The sequence below is a fragment of the Psittacula echo genome, assembly GCF_963264785.1.
Source record: "Psittacula echo genome assembly, chromosome: 9".
Lineage (NCBI taxonomy): Eukaryota > Metazoa > Chordata > Aves > Psittaciformes > Psittacidae > Psittacula > Psittacula echo.
In genome coordinates, this window is record NC_137745.1 from 11,766,732 (window position 1) to 11,789,549 (window position 22,818).

A 22,818-nucleotide genomic window follows, 5' to 3' on the forward strand; every position below is an offset into this window, starting at 1 on the left:
CAACTACTGCAGTACCTGGTGATTATTGCCAAGGAAACACAGATTTTTCATTCAGGCCTAAATCCCCTCCCCTCTCAGCTCTACACCCCAGTGACAGAGTGCCCAGCACCACAAGGACGTCTCAGTTTTTCTTTTTCATAAATCCACCCCTGCCCTGCTCAGGGGCAGATCTTTTGTCAGGGTAAGGTCAGGCGAGAGTTGGAGACATGAAGCTAGGGGGATGTGAGAAGACCCCCAGAAATCCAAGTCCAGCTTCTCTTCATCATTTGAGAGGCTGGGAGCATATAATGGGAAGCAGAACAAGATCTAATGTGTGTTACACATATAGCTACAAGCATATAAATACCAGAGTGGAATGCAGCAAGACACTATGATGGTTTTTGTGTGTTTAATGGCTATGATATTACTGCCAGCTTCAACTTCTGCTCTCGTTATTGTTCATTTCCTTTAATAATTCATTACATCATCCAATCTTATGTTGTTAGTAATAAATATTAAATACCCAAGATGTGATGCATGAATTAGATATTTTCCCTTTATGAAAGGATTCTTGTATTAGATTTAAATGTCAATTAAAAGAGGAATATAAAAAAAAATAATGCAGTGCTTATGTGAGCACTGGAATGAATGAAGCCTGGTTTCCTGTGAATTTGTGACTTTCAGCTGTATTTTGTCAGATGTAAGTATGACATCTGAGTGCAGCTCTTCTCGTTTGGGTGCAGATTCTCTGATGCCTTACAAAGGAGTGTGTTCATGCAGTGGCCTTACTGGCAAGAAGGTCTGTACAGAAAGACTCTGATCCCATTTTCATGAAACTTCCAAGAACCTCATGTCTTTCAGCCCACTGTCTTACTATACTCAGAAAAATTTGGTCAAGAACTTCAACATCTACCAGGAGCAACAGGTGGATGGAAGAACTGACACAAAATTAATGAGACATTATTTTCTGTCCTAAACTTCATCGCTTGCCCAATTCAGCTTTCAGTTTTAAATTCCCTACCTTTGTTATAAATGTTTTCTGCATATTTGTGAAGAAAATCCCCAAACCCTTGAACTGCTCTCCTTGTACGTAAAAGCAAATAGGTGCCAGGCATGCAATGAAAGCTTACCTAAGGGAAACTAAACTACATACTGATTTACATCCTAAAGTATCTCATTGACATGAAGAAGCATATGAACAAGCTTAGAAATTAATTTTGTCCTTAAAACCCAGAAGTGGTCCTGAAATTGCCATTAAATGCAATTTACCCAATACTCTGCAAATTGGTGTAAACAATATAGTGACTAACAAGGTGATTTGAGGGCCCTGTGAGACAGCAATGTATTTGATTTGGCTTCTTGGCTTGTGAGATGCCATTTCAGCACCTCAGCTAGTCTGCTAATATCTTTTAATAACCCTGACAAAATTGGAGAAGCAGCTGGGCTCAGATGCAATATTAGTATGGCATGGGAGCATTGGGATTCGAAATACAAAAAAACCCCATTGTAAAATATAGCACAGTTAGGTAACAACTTGGGTCTTCTTTCTTTCTCTTCAGACTCCAAATTTTGCTACAAGAAAGTCAGCTAGACAAGTTAATATTCAGGTCCAGTATGTCAATATAACATTCTTAATATAGAAATCAATAATAAGCAGAGGTGAAAATCGGTTGATACATATTCAGCTTGCTGTAGAAGAGAAAAAGTATAATAGAAGAATTTAAATATTAAAAATAGCGTTGCATTTCTATTATAGTTCCTTTAATACAAGTATTTTTTCCTTCTTTTTTATTTTGTCCCCCAAGGTCATCTTACTGGAGGACATCACTTTCAGGCTCTATAACATCACCAAATCAGATGCTGGAGTGTACACAGGTATAGCAACAAATCAGTTTGGAGTTGCCAGAAATTCAGGGAACCTGATTGTGAAAGGTACTTTAGGTTTTGGGCTTTTTTTTTTTGTGCTTTATGAATATTAAAAGATAAATGCCTTTTTTTCATTAGGATGCCCAAGTCTGTGTCAATCAGTGCTAGTATTGACAGGTTTTTGCTTGCAGTTTAAAGCTGAAACTGAACTCACCACTGCCTGCAGCAAAGAAAACCTCATGACCACACCATTCCGATGATCAATTTGTTTATCAGGGAGGTCTCCCAAGGTATCCACAGAAACAGGAGGTAACATTAATAACGATATTTTTATCGCAGTACTGTCTAGACATTGCAGGTATGAGCTGAACAGTTGCAGGCCAGCGTTTGATATGATGCTGAGGCAGTGGGGATGTTCAGTGTACCCTATGCAGTGTGTTTGGATAAGTTTATTCAGCTCATTTACGATTTATATCACATCTGAGACTACACAAGAGACTTTAAATCTGGGGTGCCAAAAAGAAATAAGATGTTATGAAGTAATCTTAAAACCAGGTGGGTTTTAGCATAGGACAGATACATGTTGCACAAGTTGCATTCCTGCAGATCCCAAAGCCACCCACTCCTTCCTTGCACCCCATCTGCTGTACACTACTTTGGTAAATAACTCCAAAACAAATCAGAGCTAAGCAAAAACTCTCTTTGGCCCTTTTCAGGGCTATTAATTCTGCATATTTAAATGGCCATCTTCCACAACACTCCTCCAGTCATATTGCTGCATTAATAATAAAACAAGGGTTCTGTTAGGGTATCTTCTACACTTTCGGACTAGTTTGTTTTCCTGGATTCTAGTACTAAGGCACCTCATTTCATAGGACACCCCTTTATCTGTAAGCATTTGATTTTTTGCTTCTTTTCTTACATTTTTGGTTTAATGAAGCTATTTCAACTGTTAACTACAGGTTAATGTAGCTAGACAGGTTTTTTTTCTGAAGGGGGAATGAGGAACATCCTCCTCTCACATTACCTTTATTTTCTCCTCCATTATGTATGAGGTAAAATTTTAATTGTTTACTTAAAAAGAAAGTAACTTGCTTCTTTGAGAGTCATCACTATGAACTTGTCCCATCAAGTTCATTGTAAGAAGCCAAATGCTATGTCCTCTAAGACAAAATGACTGATGGAACCTGATGAGATGTGCCAAAGTGAGACAGCATAGTTACTCGTGATGTTTCCCAACCTTTATATGGATGTCAGCAAGGACTGGCCTGGCTGCACAACACTTCCAGCTCCAATGCCAGTTATGCTTTCTTCTTCTATTTTTCCTTTGTTTCTCCTCTTGGTTTTGATTAAGGCTCTAAGTGCATGTAATTGTCTACCAGTCACATTTTGTAGCACTTCCATATAAACCAGAAAAAAGTCATAGGACTGGAAAGCTGAGCTATCTTCTTCTGTCCTTTCCCCCCTCTATCCTCCTTGCATGCCCTCACTGGTCACAGCTCTTCTCCAGCTGGACTGGACTTGTACAAAGTCACGGCTGAGAGAACTGGGAGGCACAGGCAAGTTCAACAACTAAGTCAGTTTTTCAGACCACCTTGGTGAGGCGAAGAATTTTATTTGGAGATGTTGTGATGCTTTTGTTGGAAATGTATAAATAACTTCCCTAACAGCCATCCTGTGGTTATCATTTTAAACATCCAGAAAATCAAGTTATGGGTTAGGAGGCACATCACATTTATATGGTCACATCTGCTGTAATCCTCCTTCCCTACAAAGCTGCAGCTTTGTCTATGTTGGGTTTGAGCTTGTGGTGTGACAACACACTCTGGCTCTGGTCCCAGTCCAGTGATGCTCTGCAGGGCAGTGTCTTTCCTGCAGTATTTTTCACCCTTCTTTGAAACACACTTGAATACATTGTGGAACATGTCAGAGTACATTATGTCCAAAGCAATTCTTCACTTCAAATTTTTGCTGTGCTGATAGATGGTCTATCTCCATGAATAAAAAGAATTTGTAGAAACTTATTGCTCAGGTGGAGTAGTCCAGAGCTGGAGGACATGAAAAGAGATCATTTTTTGTATAGAAATTCCTACGAGCAGCATATGAAATGACTATGATGTGATCCTTGATCACTGAGGCACGATTCCTATGTTTTTTTCTATTTGGTCCCACATGATCTTTTCAGTACGGACATTTGCTTATAAAAGTATTCGAATTTGTTGATTTTAAGTGAGAAGAACAAGTCAAAAAGTGGAACTTCTGAGCTTATAGTAAGCATATTTATTAATTTTGCAAAACAGCTAATAATAATAATGTCTGTAGTTACAAGAAGAGCACATTATTGAATGTAATTTGTAGCTATCTCTTTTTTCTTAATATTCTTCTTTTCATTGACTTCAGAATGGTTGCTGTAGCCCACAAGCATGACCTCCTCCCTAACCTACTGCATCTGGCAAAAGTCTTTTTCATACTGATGGTATGAAAGAGCAATTAGCATTGATGCAGTGCAACGTGTAATCTGAGATGATGTTACAGCAGAGCTAGCAATAAATAAACCAAGTGGTTTAGGGTTTAGGCAGCTCTGACTTCATTAAGATCGTATACCATTTCACATATCACATACGTGCATCCTAATGGAGCAATATGGGAAAATTGCATTAAAACATGAAAAAATATTTTGTTTGGCATTTATGAAGTTTATTAAAACACTGAGTAACAACATGGTATAAAAATGATCTTGTTTGCAGGGAACATTTGTTTTTGTTTCCCCTCTGGAGAAGTTTTGGCTGTTCAATTATAGGCCTCATTGCTTCAGCATTATTTTCAACTGAAATGTCAGAACTTGGAAAAGCATATCTAATGTGCAAATTAAGTTTATTGCTGCTCATTGAGTTGTTTATTCTTTGTGTGAGAAGTCTTTATTATACCTCCAGAACTCACAACGTCTTATCTATTTTCTCCTCTGGAATAGGATTTGCCATGTATTCCATGTATGCAGTTGCTAAGAAAGATAGATAGATAGATAGATAGATAGATAGATAGATAGATAGATAGATGATAGATAGATAATGTAGAACCAAAAGCTTTTAAAAGCTTTTAAAAGTATTTGAGGTGGAAGTCTTAAAGACAACCCCATAAAAGAAGCAGAATATATTGCACAAGTGAACCACTCTATGTCAGTGTTATCACTGGATATGAGCAGGCTAGAACAAGAAATACAAAACGGTAATAAAACCATAATAAAATGGATTTTTTGCTAATACTACTAAAAAAATCCCAAACAACTCACACACAAACCCAGCGTAATTCACTAAAGGACAGTTTTCAGTATTTATTTGGTGGAGGCAGATAGGTTCATGCCAATAAGTAAGTAGACTTCTTAGAATACTAATGGGATATAGATATTGGGATTTGTTGTGTTATAAGAAGAAACCTTCATGTTCTGATATTTAAAAATGCCAGTTCACTAGAGGGTTCCACAGAATGCATTTTTTGTCTCCAAATATTTATCTTTTCCCTAAGGAGGCATTCAATAGGATTTAACACATAAATGATCTCTAGAATTTTTATTCCTTCCAATAACCTCTTGTAACAGGATTGCAGATGTCTCATTTCTGATCTTTTTGCATGTGTGATCAAAAAATGACACAAGAAATTACATGACAGACCTAATGAGGCAATTATATTGTTAATGGAACCTTCTCATGAAGAAAAGCTTAAAATATTCCCAGCCAGTTTTATTACAGCCAGCTGGAGCTAATGGCCCCTTCCTGTGCAATAAAAACATAGAATCATAGAATCATAGAATTATCAAATGGTTTGGGTTGGAAAGGACCTTAAGATCATCTAGTTCCATCTTCCTGACTGACACCTCACCCTAGACAATGTTGTCCAAGGCTTTGTCCAACCTGCTCTTGAACACAGCCAAAGATGGAGCATTTACCACTTCTTTTGGACAACCTGTTCCAGTGCCTCACCACCCTCACAGTAAAGAGCTTCTTCCTTATATCTAACCTGAACTTCCCCTGTTTAAGTTTAAACACATTATCCCTTGACAGGTGGCTTTGGTGGAGACTTAAAGATTTTGCAAAGACTAGGACATAATGTCCTATTGGTATTCTATGGATTTTTGAATGTAACCATTGAATCTGATTACAAATTCCATGCAATACTGTTTGCATCATTCTTGCTTAGTCTTATTTAGACTTTTCCACAGAAATAAATTGATTTTATTTATAGTATTTTACTTATTTATAGAATGCTGTAATTGTACACAGTGTGTTGTAGAAGAGTCAAAATGCACTGATCCTGGTGATCAACCATCCAATACAGAGAATCAGTTACAAAATTGGGCGACATTACGTCTTGTGGCAGTAGAGGTGATGTGGGTCTTATGAAGGGTAGATATTTTAAAGAGAAATTTGAAGGACAGGGAGAACTTGAGACATGGACAACCCAGTAGCAGCAGAAAGTTTTGTTGATACTGTATGAACTAAAGCAGAAAAAGTGAATTTCACCCCTGGTATACGTGCCTCTATTTGAAGTTTTAGGAGAATACCCAATTCAAAGGGCTGTCACCAGAGCAATGCAAAACAGATACACCCAAATCGGCTTTAAGCAAGATAAAATGCTAGCAGCAGTTTATGCCTGGCAGCAAGGAGCTCATATCAGTCTCTGGGGTCTATCTGAAAGGGCTGAGAAGCTGAACCTTCTAACCATTGTTTACTCATATCCAAATACTGAGCTTACCAGTGGGAGGCTCAGGAAACATGCTGTTGTCCATCTAATTGATTGACACTGTAAACAAGCCTCGTTAGGGTCAGTCCTGTCCATTCCCCGGGCAGTTACACTGTACATGAGACAGGAGCTGCGGAGGTGACCCTTGCAGTGATTTCAAAGGACCAATACCCACCTCCTGGTTCTCCCAGCTCCATTGTAGAGATCAGACCCCTGGTCTACACAGGTTGGGGACAGCCCAGGCTAACCTGCCAGAGCCTTTGACACCCTCTAGTGAATCAGGCATAATTTTTTCATCATTTATAAGAGAATACATATGGAGATGTCCTTCCTGCACAGCTAAGGACAGAGCAGACAAAACCCTGGGAAAGTGTATTGTTAACATTCAGAGCAATGTAGAATTTCCACTTCGAGGTCAATCTTGGTATTTAGGGAAAGACTTTTTCTTCTTCTATGCCGTATTCTGTTGGCTTTAGAAGCTCAGTGTGGAGATGAACACAGTTTATAGGTTTAAGGAAGGAGAGAGTCTTGCAGGATGACTTTGAAGGAAGAGATGCTGAGTTTGGAGGGCCACATCAGATCAGAAGATCATGCCTTTCCACCTGCTCGTGGCAAAGTGAAGTTCCAGTTATCATGAAAGCAATATTCCAGTTATTAACAGATACCAGGGTATTATTTATTTTTTCTTTTTTTTTTTAACATGTACAGCATTATTGCAAGTAATAGATTTTGGTCCTCAAAGTGTTATTCATACAGTTCTAGTTCAGCTGTGAGAATAAGAAATACAGGAGGAAAAGCAAAATAAAACTTTGTGGAAGTTCTCTGTAGTTTTCAAAATTATTCTATAAAAGTTACCTGTATTTCACAATGGAATTACTTCATTTGAGATTTACGGAGCCAAGTTCTTTGACAGTGTTTGCTGAAATCAGTGGAGTTGTGCCAACAAAGAATTTGGCCCTTGAATCATCTGGAATTTATTGCATCTGACTCACTGCTTCCAGGGAAAGGAACAGACTTCTATAACCTAATAATCGAGTATCTTTAAGACAGTCATCTGAGGCCTTCACATTTTTGCAGTCTTTGACTTCAGACAAACTGGTGGAGCTGCCACAATGATAGTTATACGTGGCTGTGAAGAAAAGAGTACACAGAGAAATCTGAGAAAGCATGCTCCATACCTGAGCTCTAACTCAATGAGAACTTCTGATACTTAATGATACTCAGAAAAAACCCACTGAATTTGTTTATAAAAACGAAAAAACAGACAAGTACTTTCTTTGCTTTAATTGCAAAATGTTATTTGATGCCTACGGAAAGCGTACCACTGAAACCAGCGAGATCTGGTTTTATTTTAAAAGGTTAGGAGAAAATGCAATGTTCCACCTTGTTTCTACTTGACCAGTACCATAACAGTCACTCACCAAGTGCAGTTCAGATGCTGGAAAGAAGCCTTTCAGGTTTCAGTCCGTATTGCCTATCTGTACCTACATATTAATCAGTTACTGCAATGACGGTGACAGTGTGAAGGAAGATGTATTTGAAGGTTAGGAGTTGGATGCCCTATCATGCATCATTCCTTTGGAACCAAGGCCTTGGTAAAACTAAAATCCTGAATTTTCAAGTACACTCTAACACAGGATTAAGCCACAATGCTGAGCTAATACAGTCCATGCAAATTTTCTTCTCCTGTTCTCTCATTATTTTCAGAACATATTAATATTGTTGAAGAGATTCTACTCACATTTTATAGATGTGTCTAAATTCTCACTATTTTATAACACTTTCATGCACAAAAGCTTTATTCAAGGGAATTGCTTACAACAAAGTGGTTGTTATCTCTAATCTGTCTGCCAGTCATTTCAAGAAAAGTGAAGCCGTATAAACCTATTTCTTTCCCCTTCAGGGAGCTACTGCTTCCCTTAATAAAAGTTGAAAATTTGTTTCTCAGTGTAAGGGGTTAAAAGAGATTACATAAACAGTTTTTCTGTCTGTGAAGATATTTTCTCTGAAGCTGTAACATAAACAGCATTGTGCAGGAAACTAACACTAACATTAATATAGATTAAGGATCTGAATGTATAAAGTAAGCAGAGATGAGCAGCGATTTTGCTGTTGCTGCAGTTTCCTGTAAGGAGCGATTTTCAAGTTTGAAGAACCACGGGCATATTTTTAACAGTCTTAGTAATGAAGTTTGCACTTTTTCAGCTGAAATCATATCTATTGACTATAGGCTTTACAAAGTAACACATGACTAATTTAGCAGGTTGCCTCTGACATCTGCTTGCTCTCAGAGGCACACAGTGTGCTCATTGCATTGACACTGCAGAAGTAATAGGCTACAGACAGGTAAGTGTTGTGAAATCATCACCGTATTAGAGATAATTTTCTTTATTATGGAACATTTTGGCCAATTTTAAATAATTTCACAAATGGTACAAAACTCATTCAAGATCTACTATTTTCATATGCATTTTAATAAAAAAGAGGGTTTTATTTTGTCTCTACAGAAAGAACTGTAATTACTATTCCACCTTCTAATATGGATGTAACAGTTGGAGAAAGCATAGTCCTTCCATGCCAGGTGTCTCATGACCCCTCTGTCTATGTGGTGTTCATATGGTCATTCAATGGCAGTAGAATTGATTTTAATGGAGGAATACATCATTTTGAAAGAATTGGAAAAGTAGGTTTCTTAAACTCCTTAGTGCTTAATGAAACTATTTGACACAGTCTTTAGATGACAGGAATATTTATCATAATTCTTCCATCGCTATTTATATTCATGGTGAATCACTGTTTCTTTACACGGGCTGCAGCTATTTATTTTTCTTTCTTAAATTTCATAAAGGCACTTGAGTTATTTGTGAAGCCACAATAAAAATGTCCACATGAAAGAAACTGATGATAGCTATGAATATTTTAATTTAAAAGCTGAATTTTTCATAAATATGGAGCAATTTATAAAAATGTCCAGTATGGAAACCATGTTGTGAGTGATTAGTTTACTTTTCTTGTATTTCCAGGAATCTGTTGGGGATTTGATGATAAGAAATATTCAGCTACATCATTGTGGGACATATGTGTGCATGGTACAAACAACTTTAGACAGTCAATCTGCAACAGTAGATATAATTGTAAGAGGTATGTCTGTAAAATGTAAACACATATATCTTCTGGAGGAATTAGAAATTCTTAGCATCAGCTGTTGTTTAAATGATTCCTAGGGTATCAATTCAACATTTCAAAAGTGAAATGCTATATATCTTGTACTCTTGGCCCCAGAATTGAACTGAGATTGTGGCCAACATGATCCTAGTGTGCAGCTAATCCGGGGAGATCTGTGCAATTCTCCCTTGGCATCTTCTGAAGGTAAACTTTTCTGGTCACACAGGTCAATATGGTAGGGAAATCCTCTACTTTCAGCAGACTGCTGTCTGTTGCTCCTTACTGGTCATGTCTGGGTCACTGTGCAGGCTCAAAAACCAAAACCAAAACCAGGAGATCTGCTTCCTTTCCACTATTTGGAGATAATATGAAAAATTTTCTATCGTCAACTAACTAATCTTTTCACTGGCAGCAGCAAGAGAAATGCTGTGATGGAAGGAGATCCCCTGAATCCTAGCAGAAATCAGAAATCTGCATAGCGTCCCACCTTGCATTCTTTCTAAACCTCAGTTTTGATTAGATGCAATAGGAATTCTGAAAATGTTGGATGGCTCAACAAAAGACACATTGGGTAACTTTCTTTGTCAAACAAAAAAAGAAATCATTCCCTTGTTTGTAGTTTTCATATTAGTAACCTAAACACATTAATTTTCCTGACTCAAAACCCCTCATTAATTAGAAAAATGTAATATAGGCATGAAGCCATCATTTAGAGATTGTGCTGCTGTTATGAAACTGCAGCTTCATTAATAATTTCACCGACTTGAGAAAGTAAGAATTGCCCAACACATTCCAACCGCAAATCTTCTCTTCATCTTAAAATGCTAATCATATTAGCCACCCCAGGTCCACCAGAAGATATTAAAGTTGAGCATATTTCTAGCACTACTGCTGTGTTATCCTGGAAGTCTGGAATAGATAATAATAGTCCAGTCCAGATCTACAGCATTCAGACGAAGACTCCTTTCTCAGTTGGATGGCAGGTAGTTTCAACAGGTGAGCAATTTGAGAGTTGGTTTTTTTTTTATATAACATTAATTTGCATATACCGTTAATGATTTCAAAAATACATTGTCACTGACACGTTTATTTTGCCTTTAGTTCCTGAAGTCATTAGTGGTAGGACTCACAAGGCAATAGTGGTTGAATTAAGCCCTTGGGTTGAATATGAGTTTCATGTGGTTGCCAGCAACAGTGTTGGAATTGGGGAGCCAAGCAGACCATCAGCTCTACTGAAAATTAAAGCAGCACATAAGTCCTCAGTTTCTGTCAGTTTTTTCCATGCAGACACATTGGCTCCTCCAGGATGTGAGAATTTCACTGCAGCAGAGCCATTCACTCGTACAGGGTTACTTACATATCTGTCTGGTATTTTAGTCTGTGGCTGGTATGGCTTCATGACAGCAGACCTGCACTACCAATGTAAAAGACACTTGGACATGACAGAGGTACCACACGCTTTGCTCTCTGGTTTGAAGATCTTTTGGGCTAAGAATAAAGGCTGGAGCTGGCCTGTGCTTCCTCCCTTCATTACGTCCCAAAATATATCTAATCCACATGCCTGAACACAACATTTCGTTGCTTTTATACCCTGATCAGGCACTTGCATAAGAAATTATAAAGCCAGCTCTCTGGTACATCCTAGCACAAGTTTGTAGACCCTTTGCTGCAAAGGATATTTGATACCTGAGCATGAGTAGGGAGAGGATATTGGTTTTAACTGGAGGAAATAAATTGCAGCATCCAAAGCCCACTGAAACTAATAGTTTCCACTGACTTCAGGGCAAGATCCTTACTATCTGTCTGTCTAACCTTTATACATCTATCTCTGGGACTTGGAACCTCATAGGAAGAAGGCTCATTCTTGGATGACCGACACTGTCAGTCCTTTGACCTACTCAGTTTGGTACAATTTATTTGAAGTCTAAACCTTTGGTTTGTTTTATGTTTCTCCCAGCCCTCTGCTTATTAACTCTCTCCTACCTATAAAATCAGTACTTATAGGATGGAAAGCAGTAAAATGGAAGCAGGTTTACAATCCACTTTCTCTTCTCTGTTTATCTCAATTGCCAAGTTCTGAAGTTTCTCAAGCTGCATTTCAAGACAGAACTCAAAATACAGTATTGTACATTATACAATACAAACACATATATCCTTAGAAAGGGGGATCCATTCGTTTCCCAGAATACCTACAATATTTGTCCCAAGGCAGAATTACTTCAAAATGTATTAAACCAGTTGATTTAAATTTAACAAGTTCTCTTTCCTGTTGTTGAAGCAAAACCTTATAGTTAGTACTGATGCCAGGAAAAACTATTTGATTATTGGAACACCAGTCTTAATAGATTTTTGTCAGTTTTCCAGGTGCAGAGAGGCATCAAATGAATCTTGTCAGCAGTCAGAACTGCCTGGCCAGTGTGGTAGTAAAGCAGATTGCAGGCTGCTCTCAAGTAAAGGAAAGAGCTTGACAGCCTCTAGTATGGAAAGATGCACTGATCCTGCCTGGGCTTGGGTGTCTGTGGGATGCATGTCTGAGTGGTACATGACTCCTTCCTCCTGCAGGAAAACACTAGGAAACATTCACATGCAAGGAAGGCTAAAGAAAAGCTGGAGACAGGATGAGTCCAGATTTTCTAAATTTCCCAACAGAGTATCACAGATATATGTTCTCCTTTTCATGATTGATCATGAAGTAAAAATTATTCTTGAGAAGGTCTTTCTTCCTGTTGCCACCATGGGGCTTTGTAAAGTGATGTTCAAACCCACCTATATAGACAGTAAAAGCTTCCATCTTTTAAGGTGGGGGTGGTTTGGTTTTGGTTTTAAGGTTTTTTTTATTATTATTAGAAGGATTCACAAAGCTAGAGCTAGAAAGAGAAGGAAGCAATAAAATTAACCGTATTTATCATAGCAATAGCACAAGTGTAGCACTGTCTGAAGCTTAACAGAAGGAATAGAAAGACTTCAGCTTTTAGTTGCTTAACCCCTTCACTGCTCTAAATCATTCTGTCTCAAAACATTGTTCTGCAGTGGCAGAAGAAACAATTTATCTTTTCTTTGGTTGTTGTTTTAATCAGACTAGGGGTCTGAAAGCAGTGTGATAGAGTGGGCAGCAAAAGTCTGGCCATGAAAGGGTGAATTTGAACTTTGCTGTTATAATAGCTATTTTGCCAGCTGAAATCTGAGCATTAGTAGATTTGTGGATGCAAATGAGCCACTGTTCATTTCATTAAAATGGAGCTGAGAATTAATTGAGCCTCTGTTAGCTCACTCAGCTGTAAACTTTCGTCTGTTTCTCAACTATGACCCAGTTGAGGCTCTGCTGAGCAGTAGTACAAATTTTTTCCCAATGCAAATGTAGTAAGTACGAAACACATTTAGCACATGAACTAATTGAGCATCAACTGGTTCATGAAACAGTGAAACACTAGATTGAAAGTCTGTTTTAGCATTTTTTTTCGTTTAACACAGTTCTTTTCCATCTTAGATTATTTACCTCTGATGTGTGTAAGAGACTGATTGTGAGTGACAGAATGGAATACTTATGCAGAACTCTCAAAATAGCCTAGTCCGTTTGCACTTGCTTTAATGACTACACAACAAAATTATTGTGAAATTTCTACATTTCTAGAGAGGATGAAATCAGATGGAGATTTATATGCGTACTGGAATCTAGAAGTGATGGTGAGTTGACATAAATTTCCATGAACTGAAAGGGCTATTGCCTTTATTATCACTCCTGCAGCTGGCCTAACGCTGGGTGGGTGAATGGGGAAGGATAGGAAGACGTAAAACTTGTGAAATCTTTGAACAAGCTTGAGATGAAACCATCCTACCCATTTCTACCCTGAAATTTCAGCCCTGTCTCGGCACATCCAATTTTCAGACAGTGGGAGATGAATGAAGGGAACAGCAAAGCAATCTTGAAATTTCTAAAAATAGTACCAAGGATTTGGAGATGGAAAAGAGTATAAATGCCCTGTTATTGGTGGTTCCTTCTCAGTCAGTTCCAAAGTTGCCCTCTTGTTTATACTTCCTCAGCAGCTGAAAAGGAACATGATATTACCCTTGCAAGTAGACCTATAGTGAACTTTACCATTAGAACAAGGCTCATCTGTCTAAATTCCACCCCTTATGCCACACTTTAGTTCCCCAAAATTGTCAATATTTATAGGCTAATGGGGTGGGCATGTTTATGGAAATATAAAGCAACAGGAAAAAATGCTTATATTTTCTTTGCCTTGACACCAAGGGTCATAGAATCATAGAATAGTTAGGGTTGGAAAGGATCATAAGATTGTCAGCTTCCAATCCCCCTGCCGTGGGCAGGGACACCTCACACTAAACCATGTCGGCCAAGGCTCTGTCCAACCTGGCCTTGAACACCGCCAGGGATGGAGCATTCACAGCTTCCTTGGGCAATCCATTCCAGTGCCTCACCACCCTTACATTAAAGAACTCCTTCCTTATATCCAATCTAAACTTCCCCTGTTTGAGTTTGAACCTGTTACCCCTTGTCCTATCACTACAGTCCCTAATGAAGAGTCCCTCCCCAGCATCCTAATAGGCCCCCTTCAGATACTGGAGTCATTTGAGTGACAAGGCCCCTTCAGCCTGGGACACTAGCATATTGCCTGACCTCAACCTTGTACCCATTGTGCCATACACCTAGGGCAATGCTGGGGAATTCAAGCTCTAATTAATGAACTTTTGAACAATTACAGTCTTGGAGAAGGAGAAAAGCAAATTGCAAGTTTTGAATTTCCTAAGAAAAGCATACAGCCAATTAAAAAAAATTAATACATTGTTCCAACAACATGTTTACTGAACAAATGCATAATTAGTAAATCAGTAGTGTTGCAGCTACAGTCTGAATAGAACATCATTTTGCCAATTAGTTGATGGGCATAATAATGTCAGATACTTGATGCTAGTAGCTTCTTTAATTAATTTTTTGAACCAGGGTACTCATGTATTACATACATCTGTGGCTTCAGCCTTATAAACTTGAAAATGTGTAAACATAATTTCAGTTCATTTAAAATGTACTGTTATACAATATAGTACCTGTTCTATGTGTTGAAAGACAGAATGGCTGCATGCAAGCTTGGAAGAGCTCTAAGCATCCAGTTGACAAGACCCATGGCAGTAGTTGTGGGTAGTTGCAAGAACCAATGTCTTTTCTTTTCCAGTTCCTGCTGTGGCACTAACAAATATCAGTGGAGGAGGAGGAAGCTGTTCTGAGCTGGTGATCACATGGGAGGTAATTGTTAGCTTGATTAACCTAAGCCATCTAATGAGGAAGGGTCCATGGGTGAAATCACAGCCCTGCTGAAATCCAGAGGCTTTTGGTCATTGGCTTAGGCTGAGCCTGGATTTCATCCTGCATCTGGAAAGAAAACAGCCTGTAAGATATACAGCAAGTTCTCTGTGTTATAGTGAACAATTTATAAAAATAAACAGTTTAAGAGGCATGTTATAAAGATGTTTAGAAGTCTATATAACCCTCTTATCTTCATTGTACAGGAGGCGCTTAACACACTAATCTGCTTGGCCATTTTCTGCATTAACATTTTTCATACTTTTGTTTACATGTTTTTCATTCTGGAACGCTGTGCTGACAAGACATATCCTATTATGCGTTAAAGGAGATGAGCCCTTTAATTCTCCAGCACTCCAGTGAGAGGAGAAAATATACATTTTTAGAACAGTTAATACCATACTATAAGTTGCAATGGGTGAGCACAGGTAATTTCAGAGAGCAGAAAGTAAGCATTGTGGGAAGCAGCTCCCCTTCACCAGCCTCCCAGCAGACTCCCCGAAGGCATCCTGATGAAGGCAGGCAGCCTCTTGCAAAGCACATGCAGGGATGGGGCAAGTACTTAGTCAGAACTTAAGACCCTATGGAAAAACTCCCCTAAACACATCTCCTCCCCTGTTTTTTTATTACCCCTGAAAAGTATACATGAAGTTAATGTGATTCACCTAATCAAATCTCTCCCTTGGGTCTGAGGGCATATAACTAAAGTAGGAGCTACTTCATGCCATTAGCAGCACTCAGGCTGGATGGCAGGGTCCAGGCAGCCTGGCCACATATCTCACTATCAGGTCTAACTGTCTCAGATGTAGAAGATGCCCTCCGTTCAGCTCCTAATTTGGGACAGGGCATCCAAAACCGTGGGGCTCCCTTTGTAAGTCATGAAAAACATTTCTTCATGAAAATGAAAAAAAAGAAAACAAACCTTCTAGCTCAGCTTAAGCAAGGAAAGCAGCCTCTCTCCCTCAAATTCATTATTTTTCAAAAAAAAACAACCAAGCTTATGTATTGAAGGAAAGGAAAAGGAACTAAATTAAACTAAAAGTGATGCTATTCATCAGCTGAGTGAGTTACCTGTGTTCTCCTCTATGCTAAAAAACCTGTGCCATTTCACTATACTTTTGGGGGAGGAAGGGAAGTGCCAGCAAAAAGCAGAGAGAATAAAAAAATATCCCCACCAGATAAATACTATTGCAAATGCTTCCCACTCTCCATGCTCCAGAATGAAACTTCACTTTTACTGATCTAAGCTGTCCTCCATAGTATCCTTCACTCTTTTGTTTCATTTTCTCCTCTACTGCTCTACTCTTTGGGAGCAGAAAAACATGAAAATTGAAAACAACCTGAGACATTTCAATCAAATTATCCTGTTGGACTCCATAGTGTGTCATGAAAAATAGACGGAAGAAATACTAATTATGCCAAGCTAACAACACTGAACACAGCTCTCTATCTTTATGTGATGAACTCACTAAACAACTTGATTAAATCTTAGGTCACAGAAGCCTCAAAAACAAATTAAATGCTCTAGAAAGTAGCCTGAACTCTTATAAATCCCCAGTGAACCATCATACCTCACGTTTAACTCTCTCAGGATTGGAAAAGAGATAGAAGAAGGCATATTGGGGAATTAATGTTTGCAAAATAGCTGAGGAAAGACACTTTTGCTATTTATGCCAGGCCAGGCTTATGATTAGAAGGAATTTCTGAGGAAAATGATAAAATATGTGCCCTGAAATCTTCTGATGTACTTCCTGATTTTTTTTTTCTCCCATCGTCTTACACCATCAGTGCTCCTTACTCCCAGGAATGAGTTCAGGAGAGGAGATTGGAGCCAGGAGGGATCACAGGGTCTGAGCTTCTGCCCCTGTGTTTTTCTCCCTCTTTCTGCACCGTTTTCCGTATCTGCTTTTCCATGAACCTCACTCTGATGCAAGGATCTGAAATAAGTGATGTTTTCTTAATAAATGCTTCCTTCCTCTATGTACTACTGATCTTTTCTTGTTTCATAAATGTTCCCTTGCTTTGAGGAGCCAATAGGGAAGTATTTTTATCCCATAAAAACAAAAATTTCATGCTGGATACAGTGTTGATGTAATTGCCTGTTCAGTATGAGTCATTAATACATATCTTGACATAAGATTTTATTAATAGAAACATTAATTTTGCCATGTTGACTTCCAATAACAGTTCCATTCTAAACAAACTTAAATAAGAATATGTTCATGCACTTGAGACTAAAAAAAAATACGTAAGTGCTGCACTCATATGCAGGCAGTTCTACAGCTGACCATTTGTGTGTATACATTTGCTCCCTTGCCAACTCTTATTTTTTCTTTAAGACTCATTTATTTAAAATTAGCATTCCTACACCCCTTGGGGAAAAAATGAAAAAAAGTCGGCTACAACCTGTACTGAGTAAAATGCTTTTAATTTTGAAAACTTCATGCCTGAAAGAGAATAACTTTAATGGAGCTGATCAGCTTTTTTGTTTCTAAATTGATCGCCTCAATAGATTTATTATTTTGATTTTTATTTCAATATTACATTGACTGATGGAGCAAACATTATTATCTTCTCTAAGGCACAGTCAACTAAATCAATACTGCTAAAATATAGTTGGAGAATGAAGATTCAATTAAAACAGTGTATACTTGCAAATTCTCATTGACTGACTGCCTTGTCACTATAGCCAGCTCCAGAAAAGCTAAAAAATGGGGAAGGTTTTGGCTACATCATTATGTTTCATCATCTTGGTTCAGCAACCTGGACAAAAGCAGTGGTGGCTTCAGTGGAAGCAAGCAAATATGTTTATAGCAATGAAAGCATTAAACCTCTCTCTCCTTTTGAAGTGAAAGTTGGTGTCTACAACAATGAAGGAGAAGGGACTCTGAGCTCCATTTTCATCTACTCAGGAGAAGATGGTAATGATTGTTACTTTTAGTGACGGTTGTGTAGCATTCAACAGGTCTCAGGTGTGATCATAGAATCATAGAATAGTTAGGGTTGGAAAGGACCTTAAGATCATCTAGTTCCAACCCCCCTGCCATGGGCAGGGACACCCCACACTAAACCATGTCACCCAAGGCCTCATCCAACCTGGCTTTGAACACTGCCAAGGATGGAGCATTCACAACCTCCCTGGGCAACCCATTCCAGTGCCTCACCACCCTAACAGTAAAGAATTTCTTCCTTATATCCAATCTAAACTTCCCCTGTTTAAGTTTGAACCCGTTACCCCTTGTCCTGTCACTACAGTCCCTGATGAATAGTCCCTCCCCAGCATCCTTGTAGGCCCCCTTCAGATACTGGAAGACTGCTATGAGGTCTCCACGCAGCCTTCTCTTCTCCAGCCTGAACAGCCCCAACTTTCTCAGCCTGTCTTCATACGGGAGGTGCTCCAGTCCCCTGATCATCCTCATGGCCCTCCTCTGGACTTGTTCCAACAGACAGATCTTCACAGGGATATTAAGCATCCTGCTCAAGCCACATAACAGAAGATGGAAAATGGAAGTAAACCAAAAAGCAAGGCGCAAGTTTTCAGAATGGCTTTATGCATACACCATGTTTCAACATTTTTGTCCCCAGGAAGCTCCCACTGAGTAAGCTGGGAAAATCGGGAGACATTCAAAAGTCTAGCCTTCAGAGGGTCTAGCTTTTCAGACTACTCTGTAGCTGAGTAGTCTGAAAATATTTCCCAGCTTATGGGTAACGAACAATTTCAAAAACAGGTTTTGCTGATGTTCCACAATAAATGACTGGTAAAGCTAGCAGCTCACACCAGGCTTCCTGAGCCTCTGGGAGCTGCTTCCCCCCAGAATCTCTTCCTTTTTTCTTTAATCTCCTACAGTTCCTGACATAACAGACATTCCACCAGCTGTGTTTTCTCTCATCATCCAGAGCCACAGACAGCACCAGTGGGGGCTTCTGCACTGAGTGTTTCAGCGGCAGAGGTGGAGATCTCCTGGCAGCCCATCGCGTGGAACAGACACATAGGCAGGGTGCTGGGCTATGAACCAGTGCTGGTGTCTGACACTTTACAGATATCCCTTTCATGGCCATATTTGTATCCTGGTTCTTCCTCCCTTTCTTCCAAGTCAACAGACAATGGGGCTCTTCACATGACTCTTACTAGCAACATTTCACCTTAGATATTCACAAACATTTACAGACCAGGACTGCAGCTCTGGACTTTTTGTGATGTATAGTAAAACCTCAAGATTAATCATGTGTGATGGCTACTCAAAACAAACACATGCTTGATTCCAGAGGTGCCTCCAGCAGACAAAGGGGGAGCACGTTTTTGTATTAATAACAGGGATACTTCTAAGTAACCTCAGATATAATTCCTGTGCATTTTAGTTACACAGTAGATTTTTTTGTAGATAAGATAAACCAATAATAAACCAAGTCAGAAATACTTTAAATTCTGTCCTATAATTATAAATGTATAAATGAAGGCAGTAGGAGTCATGTACTATACACAAACATTGTTAAATCAATTACTCAGAGGTAAAAAACCCCACCAGGTATAAATAGCAGTCCCTGAATCAAAACCAGAGGCAAGACAGAAAATAATTAAAAGATCTCTTAGATGACTGAGATTAATGTTTCTTTGTATCTTTTAAAGTTTTCTTCAAATGCATTCAAACCATAAAACCAAATGAGCTTTTAAAATATCTCACCTTATCAAAGGTTTCTTTTTAGTCATCTATAAAGTTAAGGATTTCATTTATTTCCTTAACTGGTATTCAGTCTCTGAAATTTTATTTCTTCTCTATAAATATTCACACTTGGTTTTATTTCCTGCTAGTTTTGAATACAAAAAAATCCTGAATTCCTTGAAATCTTCATTGGCAGCATGTCTGCTTCCCAGCCAAATCTGTAATTGATGGAAAGCAATGAACTGCCTGTTCTTTGTTCTTGCCTTTCAGGTTTTATATTGGACTGATGATCCCAAGGAAAGCACAGCTGGTAAAGTCAGAGTCAGGGGGAATGTAACAGCTAAAAATATCACAGGACTAAAAGCTAACACAGTCTATTTTGCAACAGTTTGAGCTTACAACACTGCAGGGACTGGGCCCTCTAGCACCCCGGTAAATGTCACCACTAAAAAGTCACGTGAGTATTCAATTTAGTACTATAAATGTTGCCAAATCCCAAATGTGACAGTAACATTTCAGCTTACTGTGACCCATCTCTGCTAAATGTTGCAATATCAAAGAAAATTGTATCCCAAATCTCTTCATAAAATTAAGCAACAAAATCTGTGACTAAGAAACTTCTTTAAGTCTTACCTGATAATATTTTTGTGGTCACTGTCAAGTTCACTCAGACTCTGGTATTTAAGACATTAATAAATATTTAGCTTCAGGTCTGTCTCAATGGAAGCTAAAATTCTCATCAACTTAAATCAGGTTATTTCATTTGCCTTATTCTATTTATATGCTAAAATAATTCACTACACCTACGAAATTAGATAACACCAGTGTCTCTGTTCATACAATACAGCAATCATTAGGAAGGATTTCCTTTTGCACTGCAACAGCATGCCACCTGCTTTCAGGAAATTTCAAAAGATATGTAAAGTCAATAAAAGAAAGATGTTCCGTGGGTCAAAAAATAGATTTGGCTATTGGGAATATGGGTTTGTTTCGTTAAAGAAAACTGTTGAATGGCCCAAGTAAAATGCTTTTTTGAGACCTTTAGACTATGAAATACAAAGGGGGGCTATTCGTATATATAGGGGGTATATATATGTATGGATACATTCATACAAATACTATTTGGTCTGGAATTGTAGAAGCAAAGACATATGATATCCTGTTTGTGAGAAGCATCTTCATGAAACCAATGCTTTCATGTGTCCATCCTCCAAGGTAACAAGGAAGCACTGATCATCCTGCAGGATTGTACCTATGAAGTAAATGTTCACTAAGAGCAAAATAATCATAAAGCAGTAAATCTTGGTAATCTGCTATGTATCAGAGTTCCCTACTCTTTGCTGTTTAAACACTCCATTGTTTTTATACTTTCCTTGGACTATGTTTTCCCATTAAATAGTTGATCAGAGCTTTTGCAGAAAAAGCACAAAAAGGGAAATATTTCTCCTGCTTTCACCAATTTTCCTCTTGTCTATGTGCTGTTCCATGCTATTTCTCAAAGTGCAAGACAGAAACCAACTTAAATTTAATTAAAGTTACTATTTAGTGTAAATAACATAAACAAAAATAAAGCCAGAGAAGGTATTTCTTAAGGATTCAAAGAGGACTTCTCTCACAGGAAATTTCTTAATGGAAAATGGACTAATCTCCATAAATTATTCTCTAAATTCCTATGTGCATATGTACAAAAGAGAAGTTAAAGACATGGCAGTCAAGAGACAAGATGTATAAGGAATAAATTTGCTTTTGTTTTACATTGACTTCATCTTCTGTCAAATTCAGGATTGTGCTAATGGGTCACTTAAAAATTAAAGTAAAAATAACCTTTTTAATATTTAAAAACATACATTAAATTTTTAAGCTAGCCTCTGAAAAATGCAAGCACTTTCAATATGAGTAGAGATAATATGTCAGGAGAATATAAACAACGTGCATCTACAGCCGGAGCTTTAGCTTCAATGTAATAGCTCTGTCTTCCTACTCATCGTCCAAGATTCCTACAGTGTTCTGTGCATGCCATTATTGTACAGACTAAGAAAAGTAAAATGGTCCTACTGCCAAACAGGTGCAATTCTGATTGAAACATACTTATCTGAGATCAATTTAAGGTCCAAGTTCATATCCTCATTTAAGTTTAAACTACTCAGGAAAGGGGAAATTATGTTCTCCTTCCATGAATGTATTGCTCCGTCAGGAGCTGCTGTGAAGCTCAGCTATTCTGCTTCTTTACTTAGATGATCGATTTCAGCAATTGCTTTGCTTTTTCTTTTTATGTAAAAATATATTTATCAACAGATATAGATATTAGAAATACTTTGCAAGGATAAACCTCAATTCAGTGCAGCAACAAAGATAAGTGTTACCTAAAACACAAGAGTAACATCACTAACTTAACAAACTTAAGCATACACTTGGGATTTCTATTATTCTTGACAATGTTCATTGCAAGAAATTAGTTGAAGAAATGATCTCCTAATGTTAGACCTGAAGAACTGTTTGAAGTGGTTTTGCTTGCAGATATTGCTATGGATTTGGGGAAGTGCTACATTACCTCCTATTCTGGTCGCTGGCTGTATAGCAAAACCCATTAATTTGTCTTGAAGCTCATCCGATAGTAGTTTTTCAGCCCAAAGACTATGCACTGAGATGGTTTTAATTGCTATGCTAAAAAGCTTTGAATAGAGCAGTATTCACCCTTTTTTGAGTGCTTCCAAGACTTTTCAGGATACACAGTCAATTTGACATCCATTGCCTGTTGTGAGGTTTTTTGTTACCAAATTCCTTATATAAAATATTTGCTGAAAGCAACAAAGAGGTTTCAAATAACATTTAATTTGCAGTTTAATTAAATATAAATATCTTCAAAAAGAAAATTAATCTCTTTTCAGCAGTGACAGTATGGCACATGGAAGGACGTCTGCTTATATTCACCTGGGTAGTCCACTAACACTTCTTTTCCCTACTAGTGAGATGGATTAAACTTCTCCACAGTCAAGAAGCAGACAGATATGAATCAACAGGCACCATCAATTTATTCTATCTCCATGGGAAATTAAAGAAATTGTGGAGTATTACCAAATCAACCGTATC

At 38.1% G+C, this 22,818-nt stretch overlaps 1 protein-coding gene across 1 annotated transcript in view; it reads left to right on the plus strand.

The window, feature by feature from the left end:
• Nucleotides 1-22,818, plus strand: part of LOC308224888 (contactin-6-like) — a gene marked incomplete at both ends in the record, with an annotated part of 114,064 nt that overhangs the window by 87,600 nt on the left and 3,646 nt on the right. The window contains 10 exon segments of the mRNA XM_080625210.1: nucleotides 1,785-1,911; nucleotides 9,090-9,265; nucleotides 9,606-9,723; nucleotides 10,585-10,743; nucleotides 10,849-10,998; nucleotides 14,940-15,010; nucleotides 17,757-17,988; nucleotides 18,965-19,080; nucleotides 19,999-20,118; nucleotides 20,122-20,185. Of these exon segments, the coding sequence (XP_080481336.1) occupies nucleotides 1,785-1,911; nucleotides 9,090-9,265; nucleotides 9,606-9,723; nucleotides 10,585-10,743; nucleotides 10,849-10,998; nucleotides 14,940-15,010; nucleotides 17,757-17,988; nucleotides 18,965-19,080; nucleotides 19,999-20,118; nucleotides 20,122-20,185 (1,333 nt within the window).